Source organism: Protopterus annectens, chromosome 6.part0 (assembly GCF_019279795.1).
Source record: "Protopterus annectens isolate FY-2018-M chromosome 6.part0, PAN1.0, whole genome shotgun sequence".
NCBI classification, from domain to species: domain Eukaryota; kingdom Metazoa; phylum Chordata; order Ceratodontiformes; family Protopteridae; genus Protopterus; species Protopterus annectens.
Window position 1 is genome coordinate 259,769,937 of NC_056737.1, and position 19,770 is coordinate 259,789,706.

At 38.1% G+C, this 19,770-nt stretch overlaps 1 protein-coding gene across 1 annotated transcript in view; it reads right to left on the minus strand.

The window, feature by feature from the left end:
- The window catches only part of GALNT16 (polypeptide N-acetylgalactosaminyltransferase 16), a 1,415,037-nt gene that overhangs the window by 448,682 nt on the left and 946,585 nt on the right, over positions 1-19,770 (minus strand). Inside the window, exon 6 of the mRNA XM_044074007.1 lies at positions 11,814-11,935. Within this exon, the coding sequence (XP_043929942.1) occupies positions 11,814-11,935 (122 nt within the window). The remainder of the gene's footprint in view (positions 1-11,813; positions 11,936-19,770) is intronic.

The window sequence follows — 19,770 nt, forward strand, 5'->3', positions numbered from 1 at the left end:
CCACATAACTCTGTTTCTGGAAAAGGCTGCCACTGTATATCAAGCAGTGTACTTCCTTAGCAAACACCAAAGCCACTCTGGATGACTGGATGGGGAATTGAAAATTTACACAGGGTATGTGGGGAAATGTACTTAATGGGGTTAAGAAGGGTTCACATCAGTTCTGGGTGATGTGGCTGAGCTTCCCAATGTTATCCTTGGTCAAAATCTTAGTAAAACCCTTGAGACTGTAAAGTAGAAATGGAACCGGGGACTAGGCAGTCAGTAACCCCCCACCCCACCTTTCCTCCAAATCCTAGCACAATGGTAACAATACTAATTGCAGCATATAGATAAGATGTCCATATCCAGAGAAACAATGGTGAGATTCAAACATGCAGTAGTTTGTTTTGAATTCGGTTGTCTGAAGCAGTGTATTACAATGCCACTTTTACATTAGTTAGCTGTGGTTAATAGAATAAAGAATGCCAAGTATTATATTAAATATGTTAAAATAAATTAAAAAAACACCATTATTTGTGCCAAGTGCAAAAAATGTTAGTTAAATATAAAGTTAGAGAAAAACTCCATTATCTATGCTATATACAAAAACATCTAGAGGTACAACATGAATGGAATGAAAAACAGGAAAATAAGAGAACCATTCTAGTCTTCCATGGAAATATTAATTTAAAACACTGTCATCATTTTAGTGGCAAACAAATGTAACAGCATTTATCTGTTTCCTCTTAAAATACTCATCAGAATCTCATAAAGCTGTGTCTATAACCTCAAGGGGAAACTCCTAACATTTTGTGATTTCTGTCACTGGCAGCAAGTCCTTTTTATTCTGTATCTCAAACAAGCAACTAGGCTTTAATATCAGCAGTAACTAGAAAATCCCATTTCCCAAGTGTCACAATTGACTGAAGTGGTGGGAATAAAAGCAAAGCAGGAACTGATGCATTTTAAACAGTTGTCTGTTTCCTAGTGAGTTGGATGATCACAGTGCAGTTGTACAAATTGTCTACTGAGCAGAGGTAAACACAGAGTCATTTGCTGGGCAGTCAAGGCAGAGTCATTATAGCTGCCATATATATTCACATATAGGGGTGCAGGGGACAATCCCCACTATGGAGTTACTGCTACCAGTACCCCTGAGTCATCATAGGATTCTAAGGTAGTGTTATAGGAGAAGTAGACATGTAAGGCTATTTCTTATTGAAGTTCCCACATTTTGGTGATGGAGGGCAACTGCTGCATGATTTCAGTATTGTAATTGCTCATACCTTTCAACTGCTCACTGTTTTGCCAAATGTCTCTGATTTTGTCTCATATTTATTCCTGTCCCTCATAAAATGCTTAGTTTTCTAGTAAATCGCTGAGGATTACAGTCAGTCATTAATGCCATACAATAGTGTTTAATATTTCTTATTGCTCAGAAAATACTTCAAAATTATAAAACTAAGGCAGCAGTTGAGTGTGTTGAATTCTAAATGAGCACCTAGTTCACCATTCCTTCTGTTTGACCCTGAATATAAAAAAATAACACAAACGTTATTTTCAAAAAAGGGGGAAACATAACTCATATGTGAGAAACAAATAGCTAATTACTGATGTAAGTAATACATTGACAGCTGAGTACACAAATGAAGGAAAATGCAAAAAAAAAGAAATTTTTTTCTACAATGCATTTGTCTAGTTTTAGACCACCAATCAGCATTCATAATTTTTAAGCTATTTACTTATGTCATTATAGTGGCTGAGCTTAGTATGTAGACATCCATTAGGCATGTGATGAAGCACAACAAGGGAAGGCTGCCTATGATGGCAAATCGGAGGGGGATATTGAGTTAATGCCCTACAAGATCTGGTCTGGTAGGGGACCAAGGACTGATGGAATGGAGATGAGCAATACAAGACTAATGAGCTGGGAGTCAGGAGTCATGGCTGGAGCAAAGGCAATTGCAGTAGTAATAGATAGAGAGGGAGGGTGAGAAAGACAAGGAAGGAGTGTGAAACATTAGGAGCCTAGATGCTGAAAGTACCTTGAATCAAATAATGACTTTGACCCAATAGGGATAGCAAAACATGATACTTCATTGAAAAGCAGTTTTTGGACACTGCACAAAAATTATTTATCAAAAGAGGGTCACTGCAAAAAGAATTTCCTACTTAGTGTAATGTAGCACCTCTAGAGCTGATTGCATTAATTGTAGTCGTACTAGGATACAACCCCAGGTATGCAGGGTGGGCTTTGTCATCTTATTGGTGCAGCGGTTAATGCTGTCGCCTCACAGCAAGAGGTTCTCTGGTTCGATTCTCGGCCAGGGTGCCTTCTGTGTGGAGTTTGCATGTTCTCCCTGCGTTCGTGTGGGTTTCCTCCCCTCCCACATTCTAAAGACATGCGTCTGGAGCATTTCTCCCCGGGCCTCCGCTGAAAACAGGATCTGTGGAACCTAGTCGGACTTTCCCGGTCAACAAATGTTAAATAAAAATAAAAATAAAAAATTATTTTATATTTCAGACAGATGGACTGGATTAAAGGAGCCCATTTAGCCACAACCTAGTTAAAAATAACAGATACATTACAGAAAAATAAATAAATAAATTATGGCTAGCTATAGAGAGAACGGGTAGAGATTAATACACCATATTTACTCAATAGTATTATAGTATGCAAAGATCACTTTCAGTTATTTACTCTCATACAATCTACCATTCATGCTCTAAATATCGGTCATGAGTTGGACAGGTTGGACAGTAAGCAGGTCTCCTAACATAGCTGAGTTCATTGTTTGGAAATACAGGCATAGTAACTACAGAAGTGCAGACGTATTTAGTTTTTTTTTTAATAAGTGGGTTTTGACACTTGTAAATTTAGCAAAAATTGTAAGGCTACTGGAGTTCATTGGTAGTGTGCTTCAGACCTTGTGACTCACAATTATCAAGGTTTTGACACAGCACTTGGTGACATCTAGGGTGAGAGTAAAGAAAGAAGTGGGGGGAAGAGTACAGGAACCTAGCAGTTCTTTTGAGTTTTAGTGTCCTGGCTAAAGCTGGTCACTGACAAAAATCTAACAATTTATATATTGGAACATGAAAGTTAGAAGTTTATCTCAGTTTTCAAGGGGAAGGTAGTAATATTTCTTCCTAGATGAAATGGTCATAAACCTGTAAATTATATTTAGGGCAGTTTTTTGCATTAGTAGCTGAATTGATAGAAATAACTGAACGTCTATAATCCATTGTAGGGATAAGCACTCATTTACCTGGTGTAGATTTTAACTCGTAAATTTATGGACTATAAACTTTATAACAGTTACTGGATGCAAACTGAGATTTATATTTGACTTTCTGGATATGTTAATCAATGGTTAATGATGGACACTAAAACATCCACTAATGTAGTTATTCATTTTTACTATTTCAGTACATTAGGCTCTTGGAGACATTATCATCCAGTTAGATAAGTAGATCTTCTGCAGAAAACAATGTCTCTGTAAAATACAAGAGAAAGAGAAGCCTAGAGATCCAATGAGAGGATCTTCTTCTAATGGGAAGATGGTAGCTCTGAATGATTTATATTTTTCATTGTTGCATATCTTCAGTAGGTCCAGTAGACTGAATGGAGAGAACTGGCATTTCCAAGTACTACCCTTCTTGTTATACTATTCAGAAGCCTCTGTGTTCTTAAGAGATGCTATTCATTGGGTATCCTGACTTAAAGCTGTGGGAACTTGTTGGGAATGTTAACCAGAGGAAGGGGACAGGTGTCAAGTAGTGCTGGGATACCCACCTAGCACCTGCCATGACTTGATTAACTTGTTCTATGTTAGTTTTACAATACCAGAATGAAAACTATATTGCCACACATTAGCATGAGCAGAAGTGTAGAGCAGCAACATAGCACTTAGTGTTGACAGCCACAACATGTTTGACTTGAGGTTCAGTCCACTGCTGGAGGGACACTGAATTAATCTCTGGATGCAGTGACCAGGGTTTTGCTAGTGATCATGGTGCAAAAATATTTGGCCAAGATGAAAAACTTATTGGCTGAGCCTGGATATCCTTCCTTTGGAGGATGGGTGAAGGATAACATCACAAGGTTACAGCTTCCTAGTGGAGATGCCAGAGTATATGCTTGTTGCACTCATATTCTTGGGACAGAAGTGCCTTCATCAAGTTTTCTATTTTTATAGTTAAGGGGAAGTGACTTGGCACTCTGTGCACAAAAGCATGCACCTAACATTTTGGCATCACTGGATAAAAAATGTTGGACTCTATTCCTCTCCAGCTCTTGCCTTTGTATGCAGAGAAACAAGATCTCGTAACACTAATGAACGTGTCTTCTCTGATACGAGGTGGATACACCCAGTGAAGAGACATTTAGTGTGTTGAGTAATGTAACATTTATATTAAGGAAGGATGAAAGTTTAATGGAGATAGTGAACAGGTGTGAAAGTTCATCAGTAGAGGAAGCCAATTATGAAACAGAAAACAAAATGTTAACTTGGTTAAGGACATTGTGCTTATTTATTTTTTTTGTTATTATTATAACATTATCAACAATTAACTGTATATAGAACAGAGTAAAACAAAATGAAATCCTTAATAACAGTTTAAAGTATTTCAAAGTCAAAAATATGTCAAACTTTTCAAATTAAGTGAGAATGCATACATACAGTATAAGCATATTTACATATGAACACACAAGATAAAAAGAAAAAAACAGAAAAACAAACTTACATACATAACAAAGAAGCATTTTCATGAGAGCTTATCATCAGCTCCTATTTACAAAGGCCAGCAATAATGTACCACCCATACCAACATATCTTAGCTCAGTCTTCTTCTTCTTTCGGCTGCTCCTGTTAGGGGTTGCCACAGCAGATCATCTGTTTCCATTTCTTCCTGTCCTCTGCATCTTGCTCTGTCACACCAATCACCTGCATGTCCTCTCTCACCATTTCCATAAACCTTGTCTTAGGCCTTCCTCTTTTTCTGTTACCTGGCAGCTTCATCCTTAGCATCTTTTTCCCAATATACTCTGCATCCCTCCTCAGCACATGTCCAAACCAATGTAATCTTGCCTCTCTGGCTTTGTCTCCAAACCTTCCAACCTGGGCTGACCCTCTAATATACTTATTCCTAATCCTGTCCACCCTCGTCACACCTAGTGCAAATCTTTACATCTTTAACTCTGCCATTTCCAGCTCTGACTCCTGTTATTTTGTCAATGCCACTGTCTCCAACCCATATAATATAGCTGGTCTCACTACTTTCTTGTAGACCTTCCCTTTCACACTTACTGGTACTTGTCTGTCACAAATCACTTCTGACACTCTTCTCCACCCATTCCATCTTGCCTGTACTCTCTTCTTCACCTCTCTTCCACACTCACCATTACTCTGAACTGTTGATCCCAAGTATTTAAACTCATCCACCTTCGCCACCTCTACTCCTTGCATCCTCACCATTCCTCTATCCTCCCTCTCATTCACACACATATATTCTGTCTTAGTCCTGCTGACCATCAAAGTCTTAGATTCAATGTTGTTTGATATGTTTTTTCAGGGTGAACTAAGCAGAACAGATTATGAATTCATGTACAAGGAACACCCTAAATTAGCAGTATTTTTTGGCATTCCTAAAATACAGAACAACGAGACTAGACCACCTTTTAGACCCGTCATTTCAGCCAAACAGTCCAAAACAGAAAACATCTCAATCTGGTTGGACAACATTTTAAACCCTATAGTTCAGAAGTCCGAATTTTTTATTAAAGATTCATGGAATCTTTTGGAAATATTAAGGGATGTAAAAATTTGTGATGAAAACCTATTTTTTGGTAGTTTAGATGTGAAAAATGTGTACACCAGTATTGATCAGGAAGAGGGCATTGAATTTATGAGGGAGTATTTAAATAAGCATACTGACTTTTCAAACACCAAAATAAACTCATTATGTACTTTAATGGAGTTAATTTTGGAAAATAACTTCTTCAAATTTAATGACCACATATACAAACAAGAGCTAGGAGTAGCCATTGGCTCAAGGGTGGCCCCCTCCTTCGCAAACATTGTCATGGCTAATTGGAAGACTAAATTTCTAAAGACACATCCCCTATTCAACAAGGTCTCTATGTACCGTAGATACATAGATGATTTGTTGTTTTTATGGAAGGGAGAACACAAAGAATTTATGGAACTGGTTGAATTTTTAAACCAGACCACCATTTTTTTTGAAGTTCAAATTAGGTGATTTTGGTAAAACAGTCACATTTTTAGATCTGACACTTAATATTGATGATGAGGCAAAGACCTTTCATAGCAAAATATGTAGAAAACCATATTTTGCTAATAGTTATCTGCATAAAGACAGTTTACACCCAGTACATATGAAAAGAGGGGTCATTAAAGGTCAGATAATCAGGTTAAGTAGACTCACGTCTAATGAAAGAGTTTTTCAGAATGAATTATCACTTTTGAGATCACTTTTTATGAATAGGGGATATACTAGGGAGTTCATAGACAAGATAGAAAGTGAAGTGGTACCCCTCAGAAAAGGAGTGGCTAAACCCATTTTGCATTCTGAGGATTTGTTAGTGGGTGCATCCCTAATGTGTACTGAGAACATCCATCACGATAGGCAGGTTAAAGAGTTTTCAACAGCATTTCCACTGCCTATAGTAAATGAAATGCAGAGTATTAAATCTATTATTGAAAATAACTGGAAAGTCATTATGAGAAATAGAGAACTGGTGTCTGTTGTAGGACACAAACCTAAATTTACTTATAAGAAAATCACAAATTTAAAAAGCATAATGGAATCAGGTAAAGACAAACACAATAGTTTAGAAAGAAGTTGTACCAACAAGAAGGGCACTTTCAGTTGTACTAATTGTAAGCAATGTAGGTACATGAGTAATTCTTCCTTTGTGACAGTAGAGCATTTAAATTACACATTTTGGGCTAGAGAATATTTTAATTGCAATAGTGAACTAGTAGTTTACTTAGCTACCTGTGTGACATGTAAAAATTATTACATAGGAAAAACTAAAAGAATTTTTAAGCGCAGAGTATACGAACACACTCTAGCCATAAAAAAGAAAGATAAACATAATGCTCTAGCAAGGCATGCTATTATATGTAAAGACTTCAAAAAGTTTGAATTTTTCATTTTGGACACAGTTAAGAAAGGATTACTTTTAGGAGACCTTAACAACATTTTAGAATGTAAGGAATCGTTGTGGCAACTGGTGTTTGGAGCTGACATAACACCAGGATTAAATGAAGTAATAAATTTAAAGTGTTTTTTAATATATAGGTAAAAATTTTCACATTGCTTTTTTACATGGCTGTTTTGCTAGTAGTAACGAATGATACTAGTAATGACACATAGTAAAGAATGACATCTTCATATGGATGTTTTAAATAAGTTTTTAATTACTTGTGACTTTGAAAATATTAATGAATTTAAAGTATGACACATGCATTGATAATTTAAGTATTTGGAAAGTTTTTCTAATCAATGACATAATTTCCTGTAACAACAGTATTTAAACAATGGTTTTTAGATGTAATTTATTTCTGAGGAAGTTCACGAAAATAAATGTGGATGAAAGCGCTAAAGAAAGATTTTGCAGTGTGTATTTTTGAAGCTGTTCATGGTCATTTGCCTGGTTTTGGTAGTTTTAGAACTTTAAATCCTTCTCTTCATACTGTTAACTTATACCCAGCAGTAAATGTACATTTTTCTATTCAGCTTGTCCATTTATTAATCATTTTGACCCTCACAATACTATTTTCAAGGTTCACTTTCAGGGACCTAATTTCTTCTACTAATTTCCAAAAAGCCTTATATCGGACAGGGCCCCTTACTTATCCACAGTCTCATTGTTGTCTTTTTACCAACTAACAATTAGCTGTAACAAACTGAAGTCCTGGTGGTGTACCATTGGAGCTCAATCCTAGAAGAAAATGTGTAGGTGTCAGATTAACTCCATCTGGCCATAGTCTGTCACACATTCTTTCAATTTCCTTTTTTTTAAAGGAAGAAAATTCTATGCAGTTTAAAAACATGTGGTTCCATAACCTCACTTTTCATTGACTATCTATATCTTCGGCAGAGTAAAAGGGCAGCAGTAAACATAAATGCAATTCTGACTGGATTACAGAAATATTTAAAGAGGCATTGTCATCCTAACAACTGCTGCCTACGTGACCTAGTGGAATATTTCAGATGAACAAGGTTAACCCAAACCTAAAAAAAAAAAACATCTTGGAAAGAAAACAAATAACTTTAACCTAGCAACCCTTGAGTATATTTCAAATACCCCCCAGCCCAACCATTTCGTATACCCCACTCTATCCACCCCTTACTACATGCAAAAAGTAACAGATGAAAATACCTATACACCTTAAGGAGATAAGCAGCTGGCAGATCATTAATGAACAGATCCAAACTTCAGTCAGGTTTAAACTATTTATAATATTAATATAAAGTAAACAGTGGAAAATCCCAGAAGGATGCTTTTTGCCTCTATTCAGACAAAGGGATGAGGGAGAAGTCACAACTAAATAAGGAGTGATTATGATCAGAAGAACACATTTTCACACTTAATAAGCACCCTCTTTCACCGACTACCAGCATCGTTCGCATCCACGGAGAATATGAAAAATACCAAGGAAAGTGATCTTTTGCTAACAGCAAAAAGTAGCCTTTTAGTAGAAAAAAATGTCCAGAGGAAAAGCTATATAACCTAACTATTGCAGTCATTACTAAGAAAAATGTGCATCGACTTGAGTCCCCCTTTTAATTCATTCAAGTTAATCACATGTTCATAAACACTTTTCCATACATAACACCCATGCATAAAAGCAGTTGTAAATCAAAAGATTCACTGTGCTACTCTGACATGCTTGTGAGGCATTATATAACTGTCTAAAGCATGGTCAGTCATCAACGAACGATAAGGAAGCGAGGCAACTGAGTTCAACTACTGCCTTGTCCCACATGTATCCATTCATGACTGCATCAAGTAGACCACGGCACGTCTAATAACCTCCACTGTTGCTTTTCTGCTACTCGCCATCATCTTTCTGAGCAATGGAAAGGGTGAAGGGCTTGTCTGCGAAACCTGACCTGCTCATACACATGATGTTACTCCAGAAGTCCATCCCATTTGGACAGCTCTTCCTGCTGCTGATAGGATGGCAAAGATGAAGTGCGAAGCTTCAAGTTACTCTACTCTGGTATGTATAATGTCAGGTGACCCAGAGGCAAGAACACTTTAAGCTGCAATGGATATAATAAATTAGATTTCCAAACTTTTTGCCTACAGAAATTCATATTTGGTATGAAAGCCTTGTGTCACTTCTATGTCTCAGCTGAGTAGTTCTGCTCACAAAACATCCTCTGCTTCTAATAAAACAACAGTTTTCCAGGGACCCAAACCGTGGAGAAAATCATCTCTTTAAGGTTGTAGGTAACAAAACACATAATTACATCTAAGCATTTTTTTTTTTTGTTTTTTACTGTTTGTGGCAAGAAAACCCCATGAGCCCTATCAAGAATGATAGAATCTTGTGGCATGTCTGTCCACTTAGTCTGTCCTTCATGAAGGGAACACAGTCCTTGCCTTCCAATGCCTCTGGTATGTACAGGAAATGCAAATATTTGTGATGAGTATGGTCCTTTTGGTCTACCATCACATTTTCTAACAACTCTAACCTAGTTCTGAAGAGTAGCCAATTTTTGTAGGATCCCTGGAAACAAAACATCTAAGATGATTATTCAGTCAGATGCATTAAGAAAGCATCCTCTGCTTCATCTAGGTGCCTGTCAGATTTCTCATTATACTATATTAAAGTAGTAGTTATTTCTTGGAGCTCAAGCATTATCTGCTCAAGCTTAACCTCCATCGGGTTTGAAGGCATTGTTACAGAATTACCCTCCATTACTAGCTTGGCTGTTTGACCCCGTATCAAGGAGTTATAGAGGGAGTGTACCCACATGCACCAGGAATGGCAGACTCTCACTTCTAAGTCTTCTAAGATTTATTCTTCAAAGACGTCAGTAGCAACACCTGAGTTAAGGGTGCACTGCACTATGTCCAAGAGTAGCCAGATTAGCCTGTCTTTTTAAATAATATAGCTGAAAGGTGTGAGTGAAGGAGAACTTCCTAAAAAGTTGTTAGCTCACCTTCATCTTAACCTGAAGTCCATCATGCTTATTGTTTGTTTTATTTATAGAGTAGGATACATGGTTATAGAAAACCATACCTTAATTTAGATCAAATGCTAGGTATCTGTAGGAAAAGGAGAGCTTCAGTAGTATCCTGAGCAGGGTAAGCTCTTGAGAAGGGAGGATCATTCAGTGCCCCATGTTTTCTCCCACAGCAGTCGATTTTAAATTTGTGTATGCCAACATGTATACAGCCATTTGTGAACAATCACATTGAATGAAGTTTTAATCCAAGCAAACTGCATAAACTGATGATTTTAAAATGTTTTCCCCATTTGGGAAAAGCATTCCAAATGGTACCTAATGTGAGAAACTAATAGCTTAAAAATAATTACATAAAAATGAACACCAAAACATTGAATTCTCTATATACAAAAACCTGGCATAATAGCATATGCAGCAATGTCAAATTACTGTAAAATAAAGCATTGCAAATAAAATGTTCATATGCACTCCCTGTGCACTACATGTTAAAGATAGGCTACACCTCACACCCTCTAAATATAATATAAGATGACTGTATTGGGAGAATGGGGGTTTGGCACAGCTTCCACATACATTACGTTTATTTGTTAAACCATTTGATTTTTATTGCTTTTGATATTTTCATCTCTTTAGTTTTATTCATAATAATTTAACACTGCAGTATACTGTATTATGTGAAAATGTTATGTTCAATATTTTCAATATTTATGGGGGGTATAGGGTGCTTTGATAATGAACTCCACATACACAAATAACCTACTTCATCTCCAAAGATTGCATTTTTCCAGACAGTATACCTTTTCAATACCAAAAGAAAAAAAAAACCTTGTCATCACAATAAACAAAACATGCTGGAGGGATAGGTTCCTGACCCAGAGACTCCCCAGACTCTGGAATAGATTGCCCATACATGTCAAGCAGAGTGCCTCTTTGGACATCTTCAAGAGGAACCTTGACGATTGGATGGGAGAAAGGAAATTCACCCCAGGGATCACGTCAGTCACCCTGCTAGACAGGGGTCCAGGAAAGTAAATAATGTGGGAAGAAATAGCCAGGGAATTGTTATGGCTAGGCTTGTATAGGCCCTAGGGCTGATAGCCTAGTACCAACCTATGAACCTATGAAAAACACGGTTGATATGACAGCTTAAGCAAAAAAAAAAAAAAAAGCTAACCAGACTTTCTGAAATAAATGTCACTTTAACTAAAATGTATAACCACAAAGCATGATAAATATGTCAGTTAAAAAATCTGTCACATCCCATTACAAAATAACTTTCAAAAATATTAAAAAAATGTGTACTTTGGTATTCATGGAGTATGCCTGGCTACATCCCTGCAGCTATTGATTCCTTTTGAACTGCTGATGACAACTATGTTTTGTAGCTTTCACATACTGTGATTAAAATAAAAATTTATCTGTCTGGTATACCAATACCTACACATTTTTGCAAGAAATAAAATAAAAAGCAATAAATTGATTTACTTGAAGTCACTGTGCAAACACCCTCATTGTCTGTATAGCTGTAGTTTGCCACATTATATAGGTAGCTGCCTTGCACAATGTAATAAAACAAATCTTAACCTGTCTCTAGCACTCACCTCTTTCACCCTCTGAAGCATGGGCTGTAACCACTCATTGTTCACCTCACAGTGGCTATCAAGGAAGGTCAGGACATCTGCTACAGCGGCATCAGCTCCACGAACACGTGAGCGGATCAGTCCTGGGTAGACAGAAACAAAACCATGTTACGGCTGTCTCAGCTCTTCTACTGATATCCAGCTACTACATGTTGCAGTCAACCCTCACTTCATTTGATTTCAGTATCAGGCAAGTGACGACTTCAAAAGTAGGTTTAATGTTGTACAGAGGCACTTCAAATCATTGAACATTTTGGCTGTTGGACTTTCTTTATTAATGAAGTTATTGTGGAAATGCTTAAATGTTCTGCTAGAAATTCCCAATACCATTGTTTAACATTAAAATTCACTTGAGCTTCATAACTAGGTTAACTGGATAGGAAATGTGGGACTTTAAAATCATCCAGTGTTGTTGTATGCTTAAGTAAGCTTATTGTGAAAATTCTGAATTGTATCCGTCACAACTTAATGACTTATTTAAAAAAATCACTGTCTGGTAGTGCATAATTTAGAACAGAAATGAATGAAAGCCATATAAAACAGAATAATGAGCAAAATGCAAACAATCCAAAACAAAAATCAAGAAAATAATGCATTCTAAATGGAGATTTTCCATACTGGAAAAATAAATGCTCATTCTAAGTAATAATAACACTAACATATTCACTCTCATAAACTTATTCAAACTTTTGAATTTTGTAGGAGATTATTTTTTATGACTTCTAAAACATACACGGTAATCTAAAACAACACGTAGGTAAGTACTGGAACAGTTCTTCAGAAAGCAAATTAAATAATGTAAATATTTAAACATTTAAATGCCATAAACTCTGGCTTCTTGTTCATTCCTTCTTAAAGATGAAAATATCATGCCTAATTCTGCACCAGTCTATCTTTAAAGGTATATTTATAGGTGGTTGAGATGAAACTCCATGATTGTCAATCATCCAAAGGACTCTGGCTTCTTGTTCATTCCTTCTTAAAGATGAAAATATCATGCCTGATTCTGCACCAGTCTATCTTTAAAGGTATATTTATAGGTGGTTGAGATGAAATACCATGATTGTCAATCATCCAAAGGAACACAATGCTGATAGTTGTTTTCTACTGGAAGTCATAGCCAGTGCAATGTTAAAGGTACGCCAGCAGTGATTCCATTCTTTACGCTGGTGTAAACAGAAAATTGGTATAAATAAGTTTGGGGATGGAGAGGTTTGCTCTCTATATCAGGGGTGCAGGATGGCTTACACCCCCCAGCCTCACCCTCACCCTCAGAAAACACAGTTTCATTTTTAGCCCTGCTGTTTTTGGGGTGTATTCTGGAAATTCAATTTCACTATTTTGCTTTCTCAGTTTTCTGATATTCAAGGTTCAATAGTACAACCATCCTCAAAGCTTTTACCTCACTAGTACCTAACTATTACTGGAAGGCTTCATCATTACTAGGTTTTGAACAACAGAGCATTCTGCCTTTGCGTATACAGGGCACACTTCTTAGTTTAACTCCTTTCTAACCAGTGAATCATCAGCCTAATGTTGTGTAAAATGGGGTTCCCCTGCATTTAAGGTGCCATAATCAATCTATGTAGCAATCATTGCTCCCGAAGTTGTGATTATATTAGATCATTGGTTTGTTAACAACTATGTACTGTTTGTTTTCCTTTTCATAGCCTGTATGTACCCCTCTTCCAACTGTTGGAATTCCTTCTTATTTTTTAATTTATTATGTAACAAGGGCATAGCTGAAAAGGGAGCGCTATTCCAGTTTACCTAGTTTAAATACAATAAAATAAAACAAAGTTAAATTAAATATAAGATGCACAGATGAAATCCACTGATGAGTGAAATAGGATCTTTCTGCAAAAGTGCAATAGTAATTTCAATGATTGAACTTTTGTAGAGGAAAATAGGTTTAATGACAATTTAGTGTTTTTAGTAGCTTTGCTGAAAACTGTCATTCAGTTATGTTATGTTTTTATGACAATTAAGTTTACAATATTTTTGATTGTTTTGAACTAGTATGAAGTGCAGTTGCAGTTCTATTTTTGAGCTGTAAAATGCAATCTTACAGATGGGGAGCAGAGCAGTTTTGATGTAAGTGTTTTTTACTCTTTCTTCATAGTTGGTTGACTGTAGAGTTAGCAAACTTAAGTAAGGGGCTTGTTGTATTACAAGAGTTTGCTCCCTCATATAGAACATAGGTTCATAGGTAGGTACTAGGCTATCGGCCCTGGGGCCTATACACGCCCAGCCAAAAAAGTACCCTGGCTTTTGCCACCCAGGAAAATTATTTTCCTTTACCACTGTCGAGCAGAGCCACAGAGGTGATCCCCGGGGTGAATTTCCTATTTCCCATCCAATCATCAAGATTTTTCTTGAAGAGTGCTAATGAGGAGCTCTGTTTGATATAGATAGGTAGTTTATTCCAGAGTATGGGAAGTCTCTGGGACAGGAATCTATCCCTCCGGCATGTCCTGTTTATTGTGGTGACAAGGTTTAGGTTCCTAGAGCATGTAGCTTGGAGTGATTGGGATTTCTTTAAGTGGAGCATGTCCAACAGCTCTGGGTTTGACATGTCTTTGTATGTTAGGCAGAGATCACCTCTGAGTAGGCGATATCTGATGGAGTAAAGCTGGAGTTTTTTGAGATGGTCTGTGTAGGGCATGTGTTTGAGGCCAGTCATCCTCTTTGTGAGGCATTTCTGCGGCCTTTCCAGTTGTTGTAGATGTCTTGTGAGGTACATATCAAAAGGGGCATTGTACTCTATAATGGATCTAATGAGTGATGAGTAGAGGGGAACAATAACCTCTTTTTTTCTGCATGAGAAACATTTGTGATGAGGTGTGCCATGTAGAAGGATTTCCTAACTACTGTGGCGATGTGATTATCAAAGGAGAGACTACTGTCCACTTGTGTCCCAAGGTCTCTTATCACACTTTCGGTGTTAAGTATACTACCGCCTATGTTGTAGTTCATGGGTACAGAGTTTTTACCAAAGGGGATGACAATTCACTTTTTGGCATTGAGCTTGAGGCCATGGCTTTGATGGGTCTATATTATAACATTGAAGTTCATAAACATCAAATGTTATAATATCGAACCCTAAACACCGAAATCCAAAAACATCGAACAGTCAAAATAGCGAATTTTTTCCCAGGGAAAAAATTTGCTATTCCGAGGAACATACACACAACACAAACATACACAAAAAACAGCAATCCACACACATACACTTAAAATCCTACACCTAAACCTAAACTAAACTTTACATAAACTACTAGCTATCCACTTACCTTAACCCATCCCTAACCCTAAGGTCAGTCACTATCACACACTCACCTCACCCGCGCCCTAACCCTAACTCACCTAACCCACCCCCTAACCCTAACCTACACACAACCGCACACTTACCTGACCCGTGCCCTAACCCTAACTCACCTAACCCGCCCCTAACCCTAACCTACACACAATTGCACGCTTACCTGACTCGCGCCCTAACCCTAACGTGCACACAACCACACACTTACCTGACCCGCTCCCTAACCCTAACTCATCTAACCCGCCCCCTAACCCTAACCTACACACAATCGCATACTTACCTGAACTTGACCCATAATGTTCCAACATATCGAATGCTGAAAACAGCAAAGCCACAGCAACGGCCCACCAAATTCTTTCTGTGGGAAAGAATTCGGTGTCCTGCACCTTCACTGTTTTCAGCGTTTGACATTACGGGTTCGATATTATAACATTTAATCTTTGTAAAATTCGATGTTATAATATAGACCCGGCTTTGACACCAGGCATCTGTCTCAGTGAGGGCCTTTTGTAGGATGTCCACATCGTTAGGAGTTTCGATTATGGCTCCTAGTTTGCAGTCATCTGTGAATTTCATTAGCCAAAGACCTTCTGTGTTAGCCTGTACTTCAGAGAAGTAGATACCAAACAGGAGAGAACCCAGGACTGAACCCTGTGGTACTTCACTTCTCACTGATCTGAAGTCAGATTTGGAGTCTGCTACTTTCATAGTGTGGGTTCTGTCAGTGAGCCATTTGGCAACCCATCTTGTGACATAGAGATTTATACCTAGTTTAGTGAGTTTATCTATAATTCCAGAGTGGGGGATGGTGTTGAAAGCCTTGGCAAGATCTAGATAGGCTTTGTGAACCACCTTACCCTTGTCTATGGCTTTAGTGACTGCTTCAAAGAAGTCTATCAGGTTTAGGAGACATGATCTGCCTTTTACAAACCCGAACTGGGTGGGGTCCAGAGTTTGGAGATTACCAATGTCTTTGTTTATAAGTTCCATGATGATACGTTCCATGCCTTTGCAGACCAGGCTCATCCGGCTAATGGAGCAGTAGTTCCTGAGGTCCGTGGTGGCTCCCCCCTTGTGGAGTGGTATAACCATTGTTGTGCACCATTCAGCAGGCACAAAGCCTGATGTGAGGCTATGATTGAACATGATAGTTAGGCGGGGTGCCAGTTCATTCTGTAGTTCATGTAGAACACAGCCTGGGATGTTGTCTGGTCTCATGGATGCTGTGTTCTTGGCTTTGGAGAGTGTGGTTTTTGCCTTTGCAGCTGTGATTACAGGAACTATGCATTGTTCCGGTATAGAGATGGGCTCTTTAGGGGGTGGGGGGGTAAAGTTAGCACTAAACCAGGATGTTGGCAATATCAGTTGGGTCTTTATATTTAGTGCCATTGTGTTGTAACTCAGACCAGATCTGAGTATTGCCATTGAGATTCTTGACATAGCTATAGAATGCTTTGTGGTTGTCTTTAGAATCAGTGGCGATTTTGTTTTCATTACTAGCTTTGGAGGATTTTATTAGGGATCACAGCTTCTTATTGAGGCTGACCAGGGAGCTCCTCCACTCATGGGACTTTACTGTCTTTTGCAACAGTTTCTTCCTTCTGTTGTACAGTTTGTTTATGGCAGGGGACCACCAGATTGGCTTCCTTTTTTTGGAGGATAGCATTTTGGTTCTATTTGGGATGGCACAACCCATGCACTCATGTAAGTGCTTATAAAGTGCAATTGTGTAGGATTCAGTAGTCGTAACTGTATTGTCCATCTGCATGGGTGTCATGAAATTCACCACTTCTGTCTTAAGAAGCATGAAGTTGGCTTTGGAGAAAATTTTTACCATGGTTTCCTTAATGGGGGGTGGGGGCAGGATGTGGATATCTAGGGTAATTAGCTTATGGCTGGATCGGACCAATGAGCCGTTGACTTCAGGTGTGGAACACCAGTCACTCATGTTGGTAATGACTATATCTAGAATATTGTTGCCCCTGGTGGGGGTGTGGATAAGTTGATCCAGGGCACTGGAGTTTATGAATTCCAGAAAGTGTTGAGCGAAGGAGTTGGTACACAAGTAGTTTTTTCCCAGTTAATGGTGGGGTAGTTGAAATCGCCCATTATTAGGGTGTTTGGTTGAACCCTAATATTTTCCATTACATCAAGAAAAGAGGAGTGGGAATCCTGGGGCATGGTGGGGGATCTGTAGCAAGCTACATTTTGGATTGCAGTTTTGTCCAGAGTTAGTTGCACTTGGATAACCTCTGCTGCATTATGCTGAGCAACTAGCCTGGAGTAGTGGATATCCTTAATGAATATGGACACACCTCCACCTTTGGTGTTCCAGTCCAGGTTACATGGCCGAAAAGTGTGGTATGAGTTATAGCCTGGTAGTGCAGGGATGCTCTCTGGAGCCTTGAACCAGGTCTCAGTCATTGTACAGATATCAATGTTCTCCATTTTAAGGAGTGCCTTGAGTGAGTGCATTTTGAGATTTAGACTTCTAGCATTGAGTAACATCACCCTCAGTTTTTGCTTGCCTGTTCCTGTTACTGTGGTGAATTTGTCATTTGAACATTGCCTAAAAAAGGCACTATAGGGGTGGCAAGAACCTTAGCCAGTATCCGGAATTTTTTTAATTTTTATTTTTTGCATGTTTATATATTTTTCCATATGGTTATGTACCTTCATTGTGTTTAAGGGATTTTTAGGTGAGGACTTCAGTACCTTGATTGGAATCTAACTGAAAACAAGCACTCTGCCCTCAGTTGTTCATTACCCCCCCCCCCCATGGCAGTTACAGTGTGGTCATCTATAAAAGTTATTACTTCACACAGCTTGCATAAATCAACTATAAATTAGGAGACCCTGAATATAACTAATGAATGACTTGAATTACAGGTAGACACAAGAAGCTTTCAGTCGGGTGATGCTTCTTAAGTAATCAGTAATCCTTTTACTTCCTCTTATTAGAAAGATTGTACTTGCAATAAGTATTGGAATATAGATTAAGATTTAGACAAAGATGTCTGACATTTTCATGATAATAAATGACGGGAAATACATTACTTCAAGATATCATCTAATATGTGGAAAAAAATCAGTGTTGATTCAGAGAGAGGATTTTGGCTGAACTTATACTGTGAGTCATTGAATAAACTCTTGCTTTAAATAAATACATTTACTTTCACGTTGCTATTATTTTCTAATTCTCTGCCGATGGATAACAGTAGTTATTGTTCAGCCATATCTCTCTTTAACTGATGACAACTTTCATTCAAACAGATTGAAGATTTCCTTTATTTATGGAAGAGTATCTTTGTCTCACCTCCAAAGAAATCACTATCTAGTATGCATTAAGGCTGTGGGCCGAATTCCAAAACAATCTGCTCTCATACTAAGGCACTACCCTTACCTTCTGATCAACCTTCTAACACAGCTAATTCTTAAATAAAGCTTCTGTGGTCTCTTTTATTTTACATGAAAAGGAGGAATAGTACAAAGCTTCATTGGTGGCACTACTTTCACATCGATTCAGTGAGAATCAGTAGAAAAGCAACTCAAAAGCCTGTGGCAGGTATTAACTGACAGGGTACACCTGACATGTGAGTTGTGCCTTGCAGATTTGCAGATTGACTTTCAGCAAAGAAATGTGACCTGGCACCAATAATGACAATGCGTTTATATCACGTTATCAAAAGATGAAAATAGCGAATGCTATTTCATCGTCCCAAAAACATCTAAACATGAAAATATCAAACATTCAGAACAGCAAATTTTTTCCCATGGAAAAAATTTGCTGGTCCAAAACACATACACACAACACAAGCACATCAAACAAACAGCAACCACATGCATACACTTAAATTCTTACATCTAACGCTACACTAAACTAAACATACACTACTATCTACCCACTTACCTTAACCCAAACCCTAACCCTAAGGTCTGTCACTATCGCACACTCACCTAACCCGCGCCCTAACTCTAACTCACTTAAACCACCCCTAACCCTAAAGTCTGTCACTATCGCACACATGCCTAACCCGCACCCTAACCCTAACTCACTTAACCTGCCCCTAACCCTAACGTACAAACAGTTGCACACTTACCTGAACCCAACCCGTAACTTTCCACCACAGCTCTAAGAATAGCGAAGCAACAGAAACTCCCAACAGAATTCTTTCCTGAGGAAAGAATTTGCTGTTCTGCAGCTTCGCTATTCTTAGTGTTCGCTGAATAGTGTTCCATATCAGAACATTCGAAGTTTTAATACTTTGATGTTCTGATATAGACCCTTGACAATTGACTACAAGGTATAAGAAGGCAGTTCCATACAATTAGCTTCTAAAGCCATACACATAAATGTAGCATCACATATTGGGGACCCCTAGATACTCCTATTCAGCTAAGTATCTCTGGCTTGCTGCAAACCTCTTGTCAAGGTGCACAGATACAATATACAAATATAGGACTGGATTCATGAGCACCTGCATTAAGTGTATACTAAGTGGACACAAACTATATTCAAGAACATCCCTACCACATTTTTGTGCTGTCTAGTCACTCAGAAAGATCACACTAAGTGTACACATAGTCTACACTTTGTGG